The 22,483-nt window shown below is 44.6% G+C and overlaps 1 protein-coding gene across 7 annotated transcripts in view; it reads left to right on the top strand.

The window, feature by feature from the left end:
• PDCD2L (programmed cell death 2 like) overlaps positions 1-15,143 on the top strand; it is an 80,025-nt gene extending 64,882 nt beyond the window's left edge. For 4 of the 7 annotated variants that reach the window (XM_086947665.1, XM_086947667.1, XM_086947668.1 and 1 more), the window contains 4 exons: positions 3,688-4,040; positions 12,184-12,301; positions 12,985-13,132; positions 14,955-15,143. In XM_086947665.1, coding sequence (XP_086803791.1) covers positions 3,688-4,040; positions 12,184-12,301; positions 12,985-13,132; positions 14,955-15,085 — 750 coding nt within the window. In that variant the 3' untranslated portion in view covers positions 15,086-15,143. Of the gene's footprint in view, positions 1-3,687; positions 4,041-12,183; positions 12,302-12,980; positions 13,133-14,954 lie in introns of all 7 variants that reach the window. The other 3 variants (XM_086947669.1, XM_086947671.1, XM_086947670.1) reach the window with 1 other exon arrangement.
• The last annotated feature ends 7,340 nt before the right edge of the window (positions 15,144-22,483 follow it).

Genomic DNA, 22,483 nt, shown 5'->3' with positions numbered 1-22,483 from the left:
TTTTGGTATCTTAAGACTGTTAACTACTCGAGGTAAGTACTTTTGTGCTTGTAAGCTGTGTAGCACACTGGTGGAGATTTCAGTTGACAAGTAGAGCCATTGGTACTTTTTAAGCACTGCAACTATAACTATTTGCTTCTGCAGTCTTGAATTATTTTGGGTAAAATAAACAAAAAAGAAGCCGGAGGGAAGAGAGGGGAGGGGGGAGGAGAGCGAAAGGATCGGAGACACGGCGACACGGCGGGTAAAATAAACAAAAAAAAAGCCGGAGGGAAGAGAGGGGAGGGGGGAGGAGAAATGCGACACGGCGGGAAGGGGAGGGGGCGGAGCGGGTCAAATAAACAAAAAACAAGCTGGAGGGAAGAGAGGGGAGGGGGGAGGAGAAGTGCGACACGGCGGGAAGGGGAGGGGGCGGAGCGGGTCAAATAAACAAAAAACAAGCTGGAGGGAAGAGAGGGGAGGGGGAGGAGAAGTGCGACAGGGGAAATGCGAGACGGCGGGAAGACGGACATGCACGCGCCCGTGACTTTTAAGGTCAATGCGCATGCGCATAAGCTTAATGCGCATGCGCATTGACCTTAAAAGTCACGGGCACTGCAAGGAATCGCCACGATTCCTTGCAGTGCAGATAAAGAGTGGATAACTCGCAATACTCTCGCCTTGCTCGATGCGCATGCGCATCGACAGGCGAGACCTAAAAATGGCTTATCACTGGGTTGGAGCCAGGGCATTACTTAGCATTGGTTGGCATCCACTCTACTCTCAATTCCTTGATTCTGATTGGCCAGCGCCTCCTGCTCCTTTCTGTTTCCCCACAGTAGCTTCAGTGTTGGCTTTTGCTGTGGAGCATGGACCTAGTATAGCTTCCTGTCTGTGGCCAGTGTCCTTCACTGGCCGCAGGCCCCTGGGGGTACTTTTTTACATGTACTTTTTTACATGTACTGGATAAGAGTACATGTATCTTCAGTTCATCTCTCTTCCCACTGTCTGTGCTCTTGCTCCCACCCTACTCCCCGCTCTGTTGTATTGCTGCTCCCTCTTCCCCCATACCTCTTTCTTGTTGCTTGCACCCCTTCACCCTCCATTGGGTTGCTTCTCTCTCCTTACTCCCAGTGAGCTGGCACAGCATCTACCATTTATACATGATGGCTGTACACCCACCCTAATAGATTTACTTGTCAGCAGCAATACTGCTTCCTAAATACTGCTCAGGCTACTGCAATTAAGAAGCAGCAGTTCTTGTTCTTCTCCCACATTCTTTTATTTCTTGTACTGTTTGTGTTTTTGTGTCTTTGGTGGGTGCTGCCATCCTACACTATGCATTTCCTTTGTTTTCATCTTTAAGGCAATGAATAAAGGAGAGAGCCGATGCAGGGCTGGACTGCCCAGTCACTCTTAATTATGATAGAAAACTGTGTTAAATCTGGGGTGACAATTGTTTCAAATTTCAGCATTTTTTACAAATTATTTACAGCTGTCACAATTGATCCATGTATGATTCACTGGTTTTCTTTTGGAAATAGGAATTCGTTTTTCCTTTTTATGTTCCCAAAAATGTGTGTGTTTCAATGAGTTTTGTACACAAATGTGTTTTTTAAAAAAGAGATGATACTGTGTTGTAGACTACATGGTCTGAATTCTACTATTCTGTCCACGTTAGTAATATAAATTTATCATGATATGTATAGTGCTTTTTTAATGAATACATTTGTATTTTTTTAGATTTGTATTCTTTTAGATTGCATCCCCTGTGTCCATTGACATCCTACTGGCGAGAGGCGGTTTGTGTACGAATTGTGTACGAATGGTGTGATAAGTGTGTATCAATCCAAAGGGGCTTTTTTTGTGACTTTGTTAATTATGATAGGCAACATCTATTAACAGATCACATGCGTGGACATGGGGGTCTTCATTCAACAAAACGCTGCCTTCTTTTCTGTATGTAACAGACAGACGGTGTCATTCTCAAGTTTGAGGTGCAGAGAAAGTACTGGTTCATTCAGGAGAAAATGCCACTTTGCTACTTGGGACTAACATGGAGTCCAACAAATACACCATTGCCTTTCCTAATAATAAAAACTGCCAATTTGACCTTTCACAGCCCTCAAATAACAGGTGTATTGGCGGTACTCATTTTATTGACCCAGGAAAGTGTTGATCTTAAGTGATTTTTATCTTCTTTTATGTTTCATATATATTATTCTTCTAAAGTGAAATTGATCTCGACATGAAGAAATGCTTTTGGTATTGTCAAGTTCTAAACATGTCTTTAAAAACAATGAGGTTTGTTACTGACGCTCTCATATTTATTCCATTGGATTTCTGCCAGGACACATTTGGTGCACTTACTTGTGTGTTTGTGTGGTTAAGACGAGCCTACCGCAGCTTTCAAGTGCCCCTGCTGTGACAGTTTTTGCTGTAGAAGTTCAATGCAACTAAAAATAAAAGTTTAAGGAAAGTAAGAAATAAATCCATATAATATATCCCCATAGTGCATGTGTTGGAGCTCCAGTCCCTCCCTCCTCTCACCACCTCCTCTCTGTGGTGTTGTTGCTCACTCTCTCCTCCCCCCAACATTTCCTTGTGTTGCTTGCCCCCACACTTCCCTCGCCCTCCATTGTGTTGCTCCCCTCCACCCGCCTCCCTATGTCTGTTTTATTGCTGCTCCCCCTTCCATGGCTCCCCATGCCCCCAGCACCGCTCCCACCCACTGCTCCAAAAACCTTTAACAAGGGCAAATAGCTACCGCTGATGGTAGTGCTATTTGTTTAATGTTTTTTAGACATATTACTCAGCAGAGTGGGCTGCAGTGCAAAAGAAGAAAACGCTACAACGCAGTTCTTTATTCGATTATTAAAAAAAAGCATGAAAGCAATAAAAACATACAAATAATAACTAGATATAATATATAAAAGCAACCAAACAGTAGTGTGGCCATTAAGTCATATTAGCATAAGACAAATTAACATTAAAAAGGTTAAAACAACATGTTTTTCCTATGACAAAGTGCAGATTTGAAAAAAGAGCAGACGCTGGAGCACACAAGGGGCGAGCCAAGATGCTGGAGAAATTGTAGTGCGGACATGCATGTGACAAAGCCCCGTCTTCTCAGTATTGGAAATACAAATCTTTTTGCATATGCAACATAACATTTACAAAAGAAAGTAAAATGCAATAAGGTTTGGGTGGAATACTCATCGCATGGCACATCATAATGGAAGACCGATCAAACTGCCCCAGTGGGAAGCATAAATAACAAAGAATACAACCAAATCTAAACTTAGTGAGTAGGATCTGGTCCTGAGTGTTGACTGTCCTCTCCAAATAAGGTTCCACCCCCACAGTGGTGCAGTAAACGTTGGCCACTTCATATCGCTTTTTTTCTTCTTTACTTTAAGCAATGTTGCACAGCAGCCTGTGTTGCTGTGCTACACGTAAAAAGAAACTGACAAAGCCAATAGGTCTCACAGAAGGGAACAGCTACTGGCTTTGCTAATGCTTCTTTTGTTAGGCTTTTAAGATATTGTTAGATGCTGCAATTGAGGCAATGTGGAAATAAAACCGTTTTCCTCCCTCATAAGCAGAGTACCAGACTCCGTTGTATTGTAGACAGATTTTGTGAGTTCAAATTAGGTTTACAAGCTGTGTGTACTTCATTTCTCAATTGGTCTTTTTCCCATTAAATAGAAGGAGATTTCTTCAGCCAGGGACTGGTGTGAGGAAGCAGACGATTGGGGGATAAATGATGACGCGGAGGCCCAAGGCGACATGGCGCGGCACCTGCTGACCACAGATGCAACAGGAGTCTCCACTTCAACCGCAGAGGCAGAGTGCACAGACAATTTCCAAAATCTGTCCCTGAGCGAGGCAGGAAAAGGGCTGGTACTTCCCCACTCATGTATTGTGCTGCTATCTCATCACATCAGCGTTGTGGATGAGGAGGATTACACTGGCTGCGTAGATGTCAATCATGCACAGAAGCTTCTGAAGGAATATCAGCAAAGGGAGGGAGTGGATGTGGAACAGCTGGTGTCAGAAAGGTGGGAAACTTTGTATTATTGCATATTACAGCCTGTAAGCCGGGTCTGATGTAGGGTCATAGTGATGTTCAGGGATTTTGGTTCGAGGCAACTAATACAACGTTTCAGTAAAGTTGAGGTAGAGGTGGGCACCAAAGTAATGTACAATTGTGTGTGTGTGTGTGTGTGTGTATGTGTATATATATATATATATATATATATATATATATATATATATATTTCCAACTCTCGTCGCCACTTCCTCCAAAAAACGAGTGCGGACCACCGATAAATCCAATTTCCTTTATTATAGTCTTCAAGAGTTATTGCTGCCATCATAAATATATATATGTATGTTATGTGTGCTATACCAGTGTTGTATCTGTCAAATCGAACTCATTATGTGCATAAGGACCAAATGAATTGATTATGAACTTGTCCCATGGGTCTGAGCTGCAAAACAACCTTGTAACTTGTACTAACAAGTCTTTTCCATGCTTGCACAAGGGTGACATTCCTGTTTTGGAAAAAGCAGTATGCCAGCACTGAGCAATGGTTAAGCTGGGAAGGAGTATATTTAATACTGTATGGTTAATAATTGACAGAGGTTGCACAAGGAAGAACAGCAGGTTACTGAACCTTATTAAAGATAAACATGTTGGGATGGTAGGTACTGTGGAACTAAAAGACTGGATTAAGAAGTTGGATCTATTTAGGACTAGGCAATGGAGTGCCTTTAGCCATGTTGGTGTTCTGAGGAAGTCCCTAAAATTAAACAAAGGGGTAGGTGTTAATAGTGACATGACTGGTCAAAAATCTTTAGAGCATGTAATTCAATAGCAGGAGAAATGATGTATGTGGAGAAGAAATCCGGATTGTATCTGCTAATGTAGAAGGGGTTGTGAAAGATAAGCCATGGTAAATAAGACCAGGAAGTCAGCTGTGTAAAATGCCCCACAGCAGTGGTGGCTGGTGATCTTTGAGAGTGGTCGGCAATACTAGCACAATTTCAGTAAGAGTAGGAAGTTTTGAGTATGTTATTCCCCAAGAAGACTTTGAGAAACATTGGGTCAAATAATACATTTTAAAGCACAAATTGACTCAAAAGCCATTGCTATGCCCAGGGAATGCAGCCTGGCACTCCCCAGAAATTGGCCCCTTCCCCTCAAAATGCCTATAATTATCTTAAGCAAAGAAATACTTGCAGTATGCCAATGCCAGAAATTTTCCATTGATGCCATCCATATGCCACGGGTGACCCATATCTGTCACCACTTGACAACTTAATATTACCTAAATATTTATATTTAGTTAATATTTACAGAGCGACCTCTGACCCATCTCGCAGGCAGGTCGCTCCCCACGCTGCTGCATGGCTCTGCCTGCATTGTTTTTGCCTAATCTTGTATTTTTCCCCTGTGTCTAACTTGCTTTCTTGCCCGGACTTGTTTTTATTCCTCTGTGCCTGTACTTGCTTTCTTGCCCAGACTTGTTTTTATTCCTCTTTGCCTGTACTTGTTTTCTTGCCTTTACTTGTTTTTATTCCTCTGTGCCTGTAGTTGTTTTCTTGACCAGACTTGTTTTTATCCTCTGTGCCTGTACTTGCTTTCTTGCCTATACTTGTTTTTATTCCTCTGTGCCTGTACTTGCTTTCTTGCCCAGACTTGTTTTTATTCCTCTGTGCCTGTACTTGTTTTCTTGCCCAGACTTGTTTTTATTCCTCTGTGCCTGTACTTGTTTTCTTGCCTAAACTTGTTTTTCCTTCCTGTGCCCAGTTCTCCCACGGCCCGCCCGTTTTTCCCGCCACGGCGTCCCTGTGGCCCGCCCCCCTGCAATCCCATTCGCCGCCCGCTCCCGCCTCCCAGCTGCTCCTCCTTACCACATCCCCTCATATGGAGGCCGCGCAGCGGATGTGCGCCGTGGGCGCCCCAAAGGCAAGCCTTCTGTGCCCGTCAGAGCCTCGACCGCGCCAGGACCCCTGGACCCCGCGAACGCCTCGACGCCTGACACTGCTACGATGCCAGAACCCTCCGCGCACTCAACACCTGACGATCACACACCTGCTTGCTGGCTGCCCGAAGCGCACCCACAGAGCTTTCACCTGCAGGAACTGCATCTTCACAAGCATCTGCCCCACAATGCTGCCGACCAGGAAAGAACCCAACCACCTCAGATCCATCCTTCTCAAAACCCGATCCGCCCGCAAACACGCCGTTAAACTCTGGGACCTACTCGACTCAACCTCCCCAGACGTCGCCTTCCTGACGGAGACCTGGCTGAACCCCTCCTCGGCACCCGACATAGCCATAGCCATCCCGGAAGGCTACAAGATCACCTGCAGGGACCGCACCAGCGGAGCAGGAGGAGGAATCGCCATCGTCCACAGGAACACTTTGAGTCTCAACCAACACCTGCATTTCCAGATCCACACCGACCCGAACACCACCTTCAACGGAACCCTCATCTACAGACTCCGACCACAGTTCAGCGTCTCCATCGCCGACTTCGTCAGCACACACACCCTCGCCTCCACGGACTACATCCTCCTCGGTGACCTGAACTTCCACCTCGAGAACAACACAACACCAACTCCACCACCCTGTTCGACAACCTAGCCAACCTCGGACTCAGACAACTCGTCACAACACCCACCCACTCCGCCGGTCACACGCTTGACCCCATCTTCTCCGCAAGCCCCCACGTCTCCTTCAACCACACCACTGATCTCCACTGGACCGACCATCATTGCATCCACTTCATCTTCAAGAAACCCACCACGCACCACTGCACCCAACGGATGCCTTGCCGCTGCTGGGCAAAGTCACCGAAGACCAGCTAACCACCACCCTCGCCCAGAACCCACCCGCCGACCCCGGACACCACTGCCCGCAACCTCAGACAGTGGATCAATGACTGCGCCAATACCCTCGCCCCGATCAAGAAACCCTCCAACAGTCACACCAACAAGAAAGCCAGCTGGTTGTCTGAAGACCTCCGGTCCTCCAAACAAACCTGCCGATATCAGATCCGCCAAAAGGCAGATCTTCTTCGAGACTGCAACCTTCCCGGAGAGCTGGAAGCCCTCCGAGATCAACGCCTTACTCAAGAAACCCAAGGCGGACCCCAAGGACCTCAAAATCTTCCGGCCCATCTCCCTGCTTCTGTTCCCGGCAAAGGTCATCGAGAAGACCGTCAACGAACAACTGACCCGCTACCTCGAGGAGAACAACATCCTGGACCCTTCCCAGTCCGGGTTCCGCACCAACCACAGCACCAAGACTTCCCTCATCGCCGCCACTGATGACATCAAGTCCCTGCTGGACAACTGAGAAACGGTGGCCCTCATCCTCCTGGACCTGTCAGCCGTCTTCGACACAGTCTGCCACCACACACTACGAACACGCCTCCAACGCCGGTATCCAAGAGAAGGCTCTGGACTGGACCACCTCCTTCCTCTCCGGCAGAACACAGAGCGTCTGCCTTCCCCCCTTCCGCTCTGAAGCCATCCGAGATCATCTATGGCGTACCCCAGGGTTCATCCCTCAGCCCAACTCTGTTTAACATCTACATGACACCGCTCGCCTACGTCGCCCGTCGGCACGACCTCAACATCATCTCCTACGCCGATGACACCCAGCTGATCCTCTCCCTCACCAAGGACCCCCATACCGCCAAAACCAACCTTCACGAAGGAATGAAGGCCGTCGCTCAATGGATGAGGAACAGCTGACTGAAGCTGAACTTGGACAAGATGAAGGTCCTCATCCTCGGATCCACCCCTTCGGCCTGGGACGACTCCTGGTGGCCGACTGCACTGGGAACTGCCCCAACACTCACCGACCACACACGCAACCTACGGGTCATCCTCGACTCCACCCTCTCCATGACTAAACAGGTCAACACTGTCTCCTCCTCCTGCTTCAACACCCTCTGCATTCTCCTCAGGATCTACACGTGGATCCCCACTGAAATGAGAAGAACGGTCACCCAGGCCCTTGTCAGCAGTAAGTTGGACTACGGAAACACCCTCTACGCAGGAGCCTCGGCCAAACTCCTGAGACGGCTCCAGCGCATCCAGAACGCCTCTGCACGCCTGATCCTCGACATCCCTCGCCGCAGCCACATCACACCCCACCTGAGAAACCTGCACTGGCTCCCAATCAACAAGAGGACAACCTTCAAGCTCCTCACCCACGCACACAAGGCGCTCCACAACACCGGACCAACGTACCTCAACAGACGACTCCGCTTCTAAACCCCCACCCGCCAGCTCCGCTCCGCCGACCTCTCCCTCGTCATAGTCCCCGGCTTCTGAAGAGCGACCTCCGGCGGCAGATCATTCTCCCACCTCGCCGCCAAGATCTGGAACACACTCCCCTTCCACCTACGGCAGACCCAAGACCTGCTGACCTTCAGAAAACTTCTCAAGACCTGGCTTTTCGAGCAGTGCAGCATTCCCCACCCCAGCGCCTTGAGACCCTCACAGGTGAGTAGTGCGCTTTACAAATGATATGATTTAATTGATTGACCTCCTGACAACTTAATATTAACTAAATATTTATAGTCTGTCTAGTTTTCTCTTTCTACAATCATGCTGTATTTTTTTGTTAAGGTACCTTCCTAGTTTTCTTTTTTTTGTCCAGGCTGACACACATTCTGACTATCCTTGTCTTAGGAGTTAAAGGAGTGGAAGATGGATGATCTAGTGAAATGAACCATATTTCTAGTTAACAAGAACGTTCTTTCTGGGAGGGTTATGTCCTATGGAAGTGTGCTCTTTACAATCAAGTGAAGGCATGTGGCAGGTCACGGGCTATTGAAGCAGGCACCAAGATTCCTATTGGACTCTCACAATGGTGCCTATTGGAAAGTATTGCGTAATGCTGGAATTCCACTACTCTTTTTCACAAGAGAAAACAAGTAGTTCCTGTCTGCTTTCCAACAGATACTCTGCTGCATGAATAACAGATTGAATATCTCACCTTTGAGACCCAAGATCTTTATATAGAGAACCTTTGCCTGCAAGTGGGCGAGATTGCCTATCCGATGTCAAGAAATATTTGTGGACTCTTTGTTGTATAATGAATCTTTCTAATATACTTTTGACTTTGCTGTGTCTTCTCAAAGAAGGTGTTTCGAGGACATTCATTATGCTTGCATGATGTAATAAAATGTTTTATGAAAAGCACTGGGGAGAATTCCAGTTTCACTGATGAATTTTGATGTTTTCCATTCCGATAATCAAGATTTTTCATCCATTGGAAAGGTCCGTTGGGTAGCTGCTTAGCTTTAAATGGATGTTTGGTGTCTATTCTGTTTTCTCTGCTGATCCTTATTGCAACAACATTTTCCAGGAAGTGCAAGCGGTGCTTAAGACAAACCCCAAGTTTATTTCTTGGTGGTAGCTGATGTCCATTGGAAATAGTCCCTGATTTACCCAGTTTCATTGTCCTGGACTCTGATCACTTTGGGGGAAGAGGTACTCCATAGAACCTTCATGTGATGATTGGAGCTAGAATGTGCTCTAGAGAGAGCGGTCTCCTCCAGAGTACCTGGACTACCCTTGGACACTTTTCAGTAAGATTATGCTTGCCAGACTGTTAAGAAGGAGCGCAGGTCTAACTGGATTGGTCACTGTTACAGTTTGTTATGAGCAGGCAAGTGGCCTTGACGCCCTCACCTCAGCGGCATCGAGCCACACTCCAGCAAAGCCCCCGAGCAATTACTCTTGCTTCTTAGGTATATATCTTTGATGTGCAAGACTGACGTGGAGCATCTTCCCTTAGGTTGAAAGAGCGCTATTTGTCGTCATTGGCGCCAGTGAACATATTGGAACAATGGCCCACTACAAACTCATCTCGATATTAATTAAAACAATCATGAACCAATTGATTGCTGATGTGTTAATGCACGATCTGGTGCCATTAGCATTCACATGTATATGTATCCATTGAGCTGCCCACCATGGGTACTATATTGGGGATAGATTCAAAAAAGCATGGGCAATTAAGTAAAGAGAATGAACAGGTTTTTTTCTGTAGCCATGTTTCTCTTCATCTTGTGCTGAATTTGTCCTATCTCTTTGCTCATACTACCTTTCGAGTATCGCTACCAGCTTGGACATACCTTGAGTATCTACTTTAGTTCTGATGTATAATTTGGGGGGAATTCCATTGTAAAGCCCACCTGAAAGATTATAATGCTTTGGGAGTGGACAACACCATCATCTGTTTCCTGAGGGAACTTTATAGTGGAGCCACAGCTTCTGTTCGCTATGGTAGGGGGGGCGAATGCTCCAGACAATTCAGTGTGGGCCGTGGAGTGCGTCAAGGTTGTGTTTTAGCACCTTTTCTTTTCCTTCTTTACATTAATGGGCTTGAGCATCACCTGCTGCAGGAGTGCAGAGATATGCCCAGGGTGGGGAGGAGGGCAATCCCTGCGCTCATGTATGCGGATGATGCCGTGCTTATGGCACGTACTCCTTAGGCTTTGCAAAAACTAGTAGTAAGTTTTGAGAACTTTATGCTGAATCTAGACCTACTAGTAAATTGTAGTAAAACTTTCGCAATGAACTGTGGTCCAAAATCAGGTAAACCGATGAAAAGGATGTTTTTAAATAATGTTCCATTAGATAACACCCCAACTTTTTCCTACTTGGGCATTTTATTCCATGAGTCAGGTTCTTGGTCTAGCGCAATTAAGGCCAGAACTCTTCTATTTATGAAAACGATCATGGCCCTAAAGAATTTTGTTAGAAAATTGGCAAGGAAGCCGATAAAAGAAATGTTAACTATATACAAAGCAACATTCTTATCCGTGGCTATGTATGGCTCAGGCTTGTGGGGGTACGCAAATGTTGATCCAATCCAGGTGGTGGAAAAAATTTTATGAGGGAAGTCCTTGCAGTCCCACAGTGTGTTGCCACATTTAACTGTCACGCTGAACTTGCTCAACCCTACATAACAGACATTAATAAAATTCAACCTATCCTTTTGTGGCATAGGGTATGGACCACAAATGAATGTGTTATGAATCGGGCTCTATTACAGGATACCCTCAGCCTGGATCATGTGGATAGAGCAGAATGGCTGGGATACGTAAAGTGTTTCCTGACTGAGATTGGGCGCCTTTCTTATTACTCGGATCCATCTTCAATGGATAGCATCTCAAGGAGTACACTGAAAACCCTCTGCCTGGACCATCTTGAGGATAAGAGGAGGAGAGCTGAAACTCTGAAACATTCAGTACATTCCCACCTCCTTACTCTATGTGAGACTAAGTCTGTACAGCCATACCTATCCCTGTCCATGACAAACTATGATCGCTTTCTTTTAACTCGTTTTAGATTTTGTATATTTTTTAGACTGGTGTCTTTTCCTAGTATGAACTCATGGATGCATATATTGCCCACTTGCTCGTGTGATGGCATGTCACAACAATCGGATATCCACATCCTTTTCTTCTGCAGACTTTATAGTGCCTCTCGTAGAAAAATTATCGTCCCTTTTTTAAAAGAAATGAACTTAACCAGATGCCGCCCAGCTTTTTTAGAAGTCCAGAGAATGGATACGGTTTTAACTGTAACTGTGGTTTTAAGTTTTCTAAAAAGTGTCTTTAATTTACGGAAACAAATGGTAAACTGAAATGGTTTAAATTTTTCTTATTGAATAACTTTCTAATGTTCTCCCTCAGTGAACTCACATTATGAGCTGTAATCCTTGTAATTTGTTTTTATGTCTGTTACTTTTATGGTTACTTGTTTTTAACCGAATAAAGTTTTTTGAATCTGAATCTTATAATGCTATGAGCATAAGCATGTGTGTAACTTCTACATTCTATAGTGTGTCTGTGTACTGTACTTAATTATTGATGGGCATGCAATTTATTGCATTAAGGTTTCCCAGAGAGATACCTTATTACAAAAATATATATTACAAACATGCACCACAAGGTTTTAGGATCCACAAGTAATTAATGTCTATGCCCCACCTGCCCCATATTAACAGAACAAAGTGGAACTTGTGTGGGACCAGGTGTCTCCTCGGAGTGGTATGATAAAGTTGTGCTAAGGTTGAGTATTGTTACTGTTTTATAATTCACATATATTCTGTATTTACGAACATCTCTGGTTGTGATAACGATTATTGTTGGTTGTTTCTTCTAGTTTTTCTGCGAAAGGAGAACAGGAAAAATATGAAAAGAGTCAAATTAAAACTAGAGATCTCGTTTTTCATCAATTCAAGAAACGAATTTCTGTCTGCCAGGAGCAAATTCTTAGGTACCTCCCTCATTTTTGCAAACATTGCCCTTTTAGATTAGGTATGAAATTGAATTGGTTACCTCAAAACACTTATTTGGTCTTGCTAAAAAACATTATTTGCCATTGTGCGTGTTTTTATCACTATTGTTGTTGGAAAAGTACTCCTTGAAATGGCCCTGGTTGTTTTGAATATATGCAGGAGACAAAATATGTGTAAACCACTACCAGTGAACCGCAGACACTGTCATTCAGGAATTCACTCAGCTTTCTTTATGGCCGAAATAAAGAAAAAGAGGAGGAAATAAACCATCACTGTCATTGTGCATGTATTTATTAATTGTTTGTTTGGAAAATCTAAAAATGTATGACTGGTTTTCATTTTAAAACCTGGGCAGGAAGGCAGGTTGTGATTTGAGGATGGCCATTGATTAATCTGTGCTTTTCTGTTACCATCACTTCAATTCTGCTCTGCTGGTATTCACAAGCAGGTTACACACGCCAGGTCATACTGCACAAAACCTTTGCCATGTTCAAAGTAAAGTAAATGAAGCAGATCTAATGAGCAATTGATTTAAACATCTTCAAAACCCAACCTGTACTTGCATTTATAGACATCTGTATCTTAACTTATCCTTCGAGTGTTGTTTCCCTTTTTGAGAACTTTAATTCTTCCTGAGATGACCGTTTGATGTTGCTTTTAGGTACTCGTGGAAGGGGCAGCCTTTATTTATAACCAGCCCTCCCACCAGTTTTCCAGACGTGGTACCCAGATGCGGTGTATGTGGAAGTGGCAGAGTCTTCGAGTTTCAACTAATGCCAGCCCTGATTAGCATCCTTACACACCTAGATACAAGTATGTTTGAAATCTTTTTTTTTAATGTAATGCTAAACGTCTCTTTAATATGACAGTGTGTCAGATGTTGTTCCTAATGTACTTCTTCAAGGGACAGGTTTTAGTTTCTCCCTGCTGGGATGAACTTTTAGTTTTTAATTTTTTTTGTTACCTGTGCTTTATCATTACTTAAGTTACACCTTACTTGGGTTTTTCTAGGTCCTGAAAAAGTCCGGCAACTCCAAAAATAAGAACCATGGAGACAAAGCCTTGCATAGATTACACAGTACTTGAGTTATGGCTTTCAAATTGCCAGTATAGGACACATTCTGAGAGTGGAAAAAGTTCACTTGTTTCCTTTTCAGTGTTTCCCTAAATCTCTGCGTCCTTGCCCTCTGCCCAGATTGGAATTTATCTACCCTCTAGTTTGGTCAATTTTGATAAATTTCGATCAGGAGTTTGATGTCTGGCCTGTGACCTAAGAAATTACTTCCATTACATTTTGTTAGAGGTTATTTACCCCAAAATGTTTGCCCTAGAAATAATTAGATATATACAGATTAGAATGCCGTACAAATTTGTGGCATAAAATGTTATGACTTCTTCTCCTTAAAAGTTAACTGAAGGTCTTATCTTCTTCAATGTTGATATTAAAATACCTGCACTATTTAACCTCACAATCCTATCACAACATGCCAAAAATACAATCCTACTTGTGGTCAAATGAATCTATCCCAATGAGAACTTTTGAGTAAATACCAATAAGACTTGCATATATTTCACTGGCTTTACGCTTTTGAGGTACAAACATCACTACGTTTTTAGCTGTTTTTTCAAAGAATTTCGTTGTTTTTTTAAGATGTACTTAATTTTAAACCTCTCCTGCTAATGGCCAACAGGACAGACCCATCCACCAATGCCACTTGGTTACCCAGCCTCCGCTGTACACAGCCTTTGGTCTTGCCCTGTGGAAGTTAGGCGTAGGGACTGGCCTATGACCAAACCCTGTGCCGAAACAGCAGGGGTGCTGTGAAGTGTAGGTTTGTCCTGGGTCCTACCACCTGCCTTCCATGCAAATCAGACACTCATTTTAGTGTTTGGCTTTGCTAGTGCTTTTCTTTGTTGTTTTTTACACTGCATGAAAGTTGTGAGTCGACTCCGACTGAATAGTAAGGGACAGACGTAGACGAAATCCAGCGCTTAAAAAGGGCCATTGGCGAGCTTGTAAGGTGGCTCAGTCACATGCCGAAACAGCGTTTTTTTCTAAGGACTACCTAGTATTTTCCACATTTCTAGGTACCCCTCTGCACTGTGCTCGTGCCGGTCACCTTTGGGATTTGCCCCCATGGCTGTGGATTTTTTTTTTCATCACAGTGTGAAACTCGCAAGTCAGTGTCTGCTTCAGAGCGCTGTAAATAGCAAGTTACTCCTCTAAAGTGTAGACCTAGTGGAAATTGCTTTTTTGGTGCCTTCTTAGACGTATGCTGCTCTTTGTGAGAGGAAGCTGGGTTTTGCAAGAGGTTAGGCTTCTGCCCAGCTTTTACCCAACAACCAGCTTCCTTTTGTTATTTCGAAATATGTATTTCATTTTACTTGTCACTGTTTTCTATTCATTGTGTTTTAGTTGAAAGTATCTTCTTAAGAGATAAGAGTTTTTCATAATGCACACTTGTTCGGTCATGTTAACTCACTCCTGCTGCCTTCACTGATTTTTATTCCAGAACAAGGTTATCTGTCAATATCAACTTTTCTTTGTTTAGCATAACCTGGCCATCTGCATTTAATGAGCCATGCCACTGGATTCAGCTATATGTCATATAATGGCCAATGTTTTATTTTCCAGGCCTTTTGTTGGAGTTTGGAACGGTGCTAGTGTACACTTGTGAGAAGAGCTGCTGGCCGAGCGGTCAGAGCACCCCTTTGGAGGAGTTCCCCTTCATACAAGAAGATCCTGATGAGCGGTACTTCCGATGAAGTCCTTCACCCATTATTTATTTTTAAATAAAATAAAAGTGATGTCTGTTTGTCACTACTCACTATTTGCAAGATTATAACTTCAAAACAAACACTGCCAACGCTGTCTGGGTGGGGGCGGGGTTGCATGGGAGAAAGCACATGAGGGAGAGGTCACACTCAGCCAAGAGAGTTGAATCCCAAGCATTATCGGTGTCAAAGCACCAGGAGCACAAAAATGGTTTGGCGCCGAAACCAACCACTCCGAAAGCATCCAAGGATGTCCCGAGTGCCCTGGCACGCAGGCCGTAGGCAGATCCGAACAGCAAATTGTTCAACGCTTACAGGCAAAATATCCTCTACATCCATCCTCAAACTGGCAGTCCCACCACAAAGATGCCACCAAATCCGGGTGATACTTTTTGATGCAAAAAAAGTCAGACTTTGAGGAGGCCTTCGTTTGGGTGCCAGAAGTGGTCCCGAAAAGGAAGTGCAAAGACCAGGGGACCAGCCCTATTCACTTTGCACCTTCTATCCCTCCTCTACCACCCCTCCTATCGCTCCTCCTCTTCCTTCTCCTCCACTTCCTTCTCCTCCACTTCCTTATACATAATTTAGGCCTTGCACCCCTGAGGGTACCCCTCATTCCTCAGCTATCACAGCTGAATTCCACAGTCCCTACCACCCAGTCGACATATATGCCCCCTCCAGGGAACCAGGCGGAGGGAAGGATCAGTGGGAAGATTATAGCATAGCTTCCCGAGGGTACCCGGTTCCAGATCCCTACTAATCTAAACCACAATGGCACATTGTCAATTCGGTGGGACTCCTGGCAAGGTGTGACCAGGCCCATTGTACCAAATGCCAGACTTGCTACAACACCTCCTGCTTGAAGATCCCCAGGGAGAGGATGAACTGGGCAAAAAAAAATCCATTGCAACTGTGTGTTGCACCCTAGACACAGTGGATACCGCTGCCCTCGGAGTCAACACGGTATCCTTATCTGAAGCCACACATAACTCCACATTTCAGGGTTTAAATCCGAAGTGCAGCAACATCTGCTCAACCTCCCCTTTGATGGAGAACAACTGTTTTGACCATAGGTTGACCAGATGTTTAAAAAAAAAAAGATAAACCAGCATTGGCAAAGCCAATAGGTCTCACCTATGCAAGATCTATTGCCTTTGCCAATCCAATGCGTTTAATCCATATTATATACCAGCATGACTGTTAACCGTGGCTAAACGTTGCATAGAGGAGAATGGCATGGTATAGAGGAGAGTGGCGTGGAGTAGAGTGGCGTCACTTGGAGTGTTTACATTAAACTCCAAGCACTCCAAAATCAAGTCCAAGTTCGTATTGTACGTTGATTTCCAGTGTCTTGTATTCTGAGATTATACTTCATATTCCATATGACAGTTCCTCTGAACAAAATTCATAGCCAAACATAACCGCTTCTTGCCACAGCTTCATACCAACACGTGTTTCGTCCGTTTTGTATAGCAGGACTTCATCAGGGCTTAAATTGTCACTATTCTTACACAATCTAACTGGAATCTATAATCCATGAGAAACTTTTTTTATACCACAGTATTAAGCTTCAGTCCACATGGTATATGGAAGTGGAAAAGTATAGAAAAAAGTCCGTATTCGGTCGGCAAATAGACTAGGGTGGCATAGAGTAGTGTGTCATAGAGTGGATTGTTGTAGTGTGGAGTAAAGTGGCATAGAGTGTGGTAGGGTGGTTTAGAGTGGAGTGTCATAGAGTGACGTAAAGTGTTGTAGAATGTTCTGGCATGTAGTGGGCTAAAGTTCCATTGGAGTGGAGTAGAGTGCCGTAAAGTAAAGTGGAGTGGCATAGAGTGACATAGCATAAAGTGGTGTAGAGTGTTGTGGATTGGTATATAGTGTCTTAGAGTGGAGGGGCATAGAGTGGAGAAAGTAGAGTGGCGTATTGTCACACAGAGTGTAGTAGACTGTCGTGGAATGTAGAGTGGTGTGAATTTGAGGGGCATATAGTGTATATTGTGGAGTAAAGTGTTGTAGAGGGGCGGTGTGTAGAATGTCGGTGAGGGGCACAGATTGGAGAAAAATGTTGTACCGTGAGGAGGAGTAGAGTCGAGTAGAGTGGGGTAGAGTTGAGCATACAGTAGAGTAGTGTGTCATAGAATGGAGTCATATGGCGGGAAGTAAAGTGTTATGGAGTGGTGTAAAATGGATTGGAGTAGATTGAAGTAAAAAGTCATAGAGTGGCGTGGAGTGGAGTGTCGTAGAGTGGATTCAAATGTCATGGAATCTAGTAGGGTGGAGTGGCCTCGTGTGTCATAGAGTGTCATGGAGTGGCGTAGTGTCATAGAGTGGAGTGTCATGGAATGGCCTAGATTGGAGTGGCGTACATTGATGCGCTAGTGCACGACCATTATAGACCACACGTTTTCAATTGAATGACCATTACATTTGAACAGACATGCAGTTTTACTGACAAAATTATACAGCACACAAATGATAATGTGTGGAAATGGCATCACCTAGTGCAGGGTTCTCCAAAGTCGATCTTGGAGGGCCGGATCAATGCCACATTGTAGCATATCCCCATTTATATAAATGTAGTTATCTTAAAAATCTGGTTTGGCTCTGGCCCTCCAGGATTGACTTTGGAGAACCCTGACCTAGTGTATTGATTTGGTTTGATCTTATCCAAATATATTTTTCCTGCACACTTCAAAATTACAAAACAAATGTGCTTCATTTGAGTTTTCCCAATTCTGATAGAGTCTTAAATATTTGCACAGTTCATTTACTGATATTAAAATGTGTTGTGTGCTAGAAAATAGCCTTTAGTAAGTCAAATTAATTTGTATAGCGTACAGTACCCAAAGATATGACTGCCCTAGCAAAACCCAGCTGCTGCGACAGAGGCAGGGAGAGCAAATGAACTAGAAGAGAAAATGCTACACAGAATCAAAGGGAAAAAGACTCCCGCTTCCACTCCCCCCGATTGTCAGATAAAGCCTCTCACTTTGAAGTCAGAGAAAGAAAAGCAAACACCAAGCTCCCTCGGAAGACGGAGCCTGACATTTGACCTCTGTTTTTTTTTTTTTATTAGCTTTAATTATGATGTCAAAACCGACCGTGACAGCACTACAGTAATAGTACTTTCCAACCCTATGTACATTCAAATATCACATACAAATCCATATTCTCCTACAACTTTCACAGTACAAAGCAGAAGGACGGCACAGAAGGGAATAATCAAGATACAGAAGCATATGTCCAGGACTTTAACAGCTTAGAAACTCCAGCTACATCAAGATTGATCATGCCCATAGACAGACTGCAGTACAGAATGATGGAGGTTTGTGCTGAGGGAAAGTCATGCCATTAGGGCTGGGTCAGTGGGGCTTAACTGAAGATACGTGTGGAGGTATTGACCTCTGTCTTAGAATCCAATGCAAATGTGACATGATAAGAACAAAATGTAAAGGCATGTTTACAGAAAGCGAGCAATGTGGAAGAATACATTAAAAATGTTATACTCTAAAGGATGGACTAATTCAAGCTGGACCGCCTAAAATAAATAAATCCAGCAAACAGAAAGCCACCAAATGTGAGTTACAAAGCCAATGGTAAGCAATGGTTGGAATGTATTCGTAGGTCTGCTTTCCGAATGTACTGAATGAGTCTTTAGCAAACTAGACAGCTGCGCTGCCTGGAAGACCTTGATCTAAATAGGATACTGATACTGCAAAGGTCATGGGTGCCCTGCAAACCCTTGTCCCCATTTGCCTCTTGCAGAGGCAACAGTATCAGTGCACCTGCAAGGCTACCTCCCAAGATGCAGGTTTCTACCAGAGGCAACAACAACAAGCCTACCAGGCCTACACTCCCCGAGGATATACTAGAGACGGGTATAGAGGAAAAGAAAACAAACATAGAATCAAAGGAGGTTCCAGCAAAAAGGCCTCCACCGCCAACTAACACGGTCTTTACTTCCTCCGCACCCGATCACACAACACGTATCATGGAGGCAGGATTCTGGGATTTCCTTCCACAGAGACAGCTAATTGGGGAGAGGATGTGGTCTAATGGCTGGAGCGGTCGACCTCCAATCTGGGGAACTGAGTTTGAGTCTCGGCTATGGCGCTCAAAATCCTGTGATTCTGGGCAAATCACTTAATCTCCCTGTGCCTAACAAAAATGAATGTGTCCTTGTGTAACACAACTGGTGCTCATGTACAGCACTCTGATACCTGACACCTTCGGTTCAAGTTTGCGCTATATAAAACTCAGAGAAAAAAATTATAATAATCACCTCCGACTATCAGGCTAATGGGTCCTAACAGTGGTGCAACACGGTTACTGCCTAGAGCTTCTCACTCTCACCTAACCTTCCAACATACCACCCTGAGCGTCACACCTCAGGAAAGAGGTGCAAGCCCTCTTCACAAAGAAGCTATCAAACCTGTTCCCTTGCAACCGAAGGGAAAAGGGGTCTACCTCCTCTACTTCCTCATTCCCAAGAAAGACCGCTCCCTCACCTTCCTTGACCACTGCTCCCTCAACCGAAACATCCTTTTGGAACATTTTCACATGACAACTCTTCAGGGCGTCATCCTTTTGCTGCTACAAGGTGACTTTATGACAGCACTGGATCCAAAACACACATATTTCTACATCCCCATGCATCCAGCCCACTGACCCTACCTGTGCTTCATGGCAAGCAGCCGTCATTACCAGTTGCAAGTTCTGAATTTCATCATCACCACTGCTCCAAGGGTCTTCACCAAGTGCCTAACGGTGGTCGCTACAAACAGGATGGGGAGGCATCCATGTCTTCCCTGGCTAGACGATTGGCCGATTAAGAGCTCAAACAAGCTTCAGTGCCTGGCTCATATACAGACTTGTATATCTCCCCTTCACAGCCTAGGTTTTACCATCAACATAACCAAATCATATTTGGTTCCTCTCCAAGTACAGCCGTTAGTAGGGTCAACCATAAACTCAGTTACAGACAAAGTATACCCCTGCCAAAAAAAGGTCATCGCTTTCCAGCAGCTCATCCCTCTTTTTCAAATCATCCTCTCTGAGTCAGAATAGTAATGCGCCTCCTGGGCATGTTGGCCTCTTGCATCGCCATAGTGCCCTGTGCAAGACTACACATGGGCCATCTCCAACAGTGCGTTGCAAAACAGTGGTCCCAATTGGAGGGTCGTATGGAGGATCTAGTGTTGGTGAAGGCCAGTGTTCATCACTATCTGCAGTGGTGTAACAGCAACCATCTGTTGCAGGGCCAACCTTTTCAACACCCCATACCTCAGGTGACTATTGCCACAGACGCATCACTTCACACATCAGTGCAGGCGTTGTGGACCCCATAACAGCAGGGACACTACAACAACTATCTTGAGATCCTAGCAGGCTAACTCACTCTCATTGCCTCCTCCCACAGATCCAGGGCAAGGTATACTCGATCCAAACAGTCAATGTGACTGCCTTGTACTACATACAAAAGCAAGGCAGAACCCACTCACTCTGCCGCTCATTATCCCAGACAATTTGGCTTTCAGCCCTCTTCCACTGCATCCAACTTATGGCAGCATATCTACGCCAGGCTGACCATGACTTAGCCAACAGGTCCCATCAACAATACCAGGAATGGCAACTCAGTCCTGTAGATATCCAGAGTTAGTTTAGTCACTGAGGGACTTCTCTGATAGACCTGGTTGCCTATCCTGAAAATACTAAAATCCCCATGCTTCGCATCCAAGCACCAACACACATACAGCTAAATTCATCATTGTCCCGTTTTGCGAGTCCTTAATAGCGATTATTAAGGAATCGCTATTAAGGACTTGCAAAACGGGATTCATGTAGGAATCGCTAAATAAATTGCGATTCCTACACATTCCTTATTTGCGATTAGCAAATTGCTAATCGCAAATCCTTATTTATTATCCTTATCCTTAGGCTGCGGTGGGCTGTGCACCATGATTGCATCCAAGTACCTGCACAGCGTCAGCTCTGGGGATTAACAGCTACATAGACCTCCGGCAGCTGGTGGGGCAAGTTTAAATTCTCCCATGTATTGCCACACAGCTCCCACAGGGGCACCAGCAGTCCGCTCTATATTGCACAGCCGCAGGTATGGCTCAGCATGTCCCTGTCGCAGTCAGCGATGTCTCAGTTAGCATCATAAGGGAGCCTGACTTCCCAAGAGCGAGCTGGCGGTTCGCAGCAGGTAGCCTCGCAGCGGGGGCCCACCTTATTTAATCGTGCCGTGAGGGTAATAGCGGCGCTGGTGATCTGGGAAGCATCTTCACCTGCTTTCTTCCTCCCTCCGCAGCAATGGCCAGCAGTCAGTCTTTGGAGTCTCACGCAATGGAGATGTGCAGGCGGTTCAATAGGAGCACCAATACTGCATTTTAGGACATGATGGATTAAATAAATATTCTAAACTTTCTTTGTGTCTTTTGTGTTTCTTCTTGTGGAGGAGTACGAGTGAGAGAGTGAACGGGTGTGTTCTGGTACCGCGATCCCTGAGTGGGTCGAGACTGTTGTGTTCTGGGGTGCTAATTCACTTGCTTCTCTAGTAAGGCTAGGAGGGCAAGTGAGACACTATAGCTAGTCGAACTCTGGCTCCTGGGTACTGAGCTGGTATGATGACTCATTCCCTAAACGCAGATGTTCCATGGTCTCAAGCATAGTTCTGTTCCTGAACCGAATTCCTGCAACAACAGGTTGTAATAAAGAAATCAATGCAAGTTGGATAGAGTGAGAGAAAGTGAGAAAGATCAATTTACCAGGTGGCCCCTTAGATGGTGGGGGCCCTCGGCCAATGCCTTCTTTGTCCATCCCTAAACCGTCTATGTAATTTTAATGTGTTGGAGTTTGGGCATGTCCAGCAAACAGAATCTAGTTTGCACCACATGTGGCCTCAATTGAAAAACTGCATGCTCCAACAAAAAAAAAAGATTGTATTAGGAGTAAAAAAGACGACGTGATATGTTTAAGTCTAGCATGTCGCTTTATCTATTGCAGATAAAAACCACATTTTAAAAAGCTTCTGCCATCCCATTCAAATTAATATTTGTATTTTGTATGTTTGTAAATTAAGTGAAATGTTTAATAATTTGTGTATTTGCTTGATGTATGACTAATTGTGTTTATTGTTATGAATTTCAAATCGAAGAAATGCCTTTGGTCAGGATCTCGGCATCCAGTAGGGTTTCGGTTGGGGTTCAAATACGTCAAAACGTTTAATAATCTCGGCCGTAGATATTCCGTACTCCAGACTGCAGTGATATTCCGTGCTCCAGGCTGCAGTGATCCAAGCTTGATGGCCTGGAAGTATCAGAAGGCAGGACGCGCACTGATTGGCTGCCCCAAAAGTCGTCGTTGAATTGAATAGCCAATACAGCT

Source organism: Lissotriton vulgaris, chromosome 12 (genome assembly GCF_964263255.1).
Source record: "Lissotriton vulgaris chromosome 12, aLisVul1.2, whole genome shotgun sequence".
Taxonomy (NCBI): domain Eukaryota; kingdom Metazoa; phylum Chordata; class Amphibia; order Caudata; family Salamandridae; genus Lissotriton; species Lissotriton vulgaris.
Note: the sequence above shows the minus strand (reverse complement) of the source record. Positions and strands in the feature narration are given on the sequence as shown.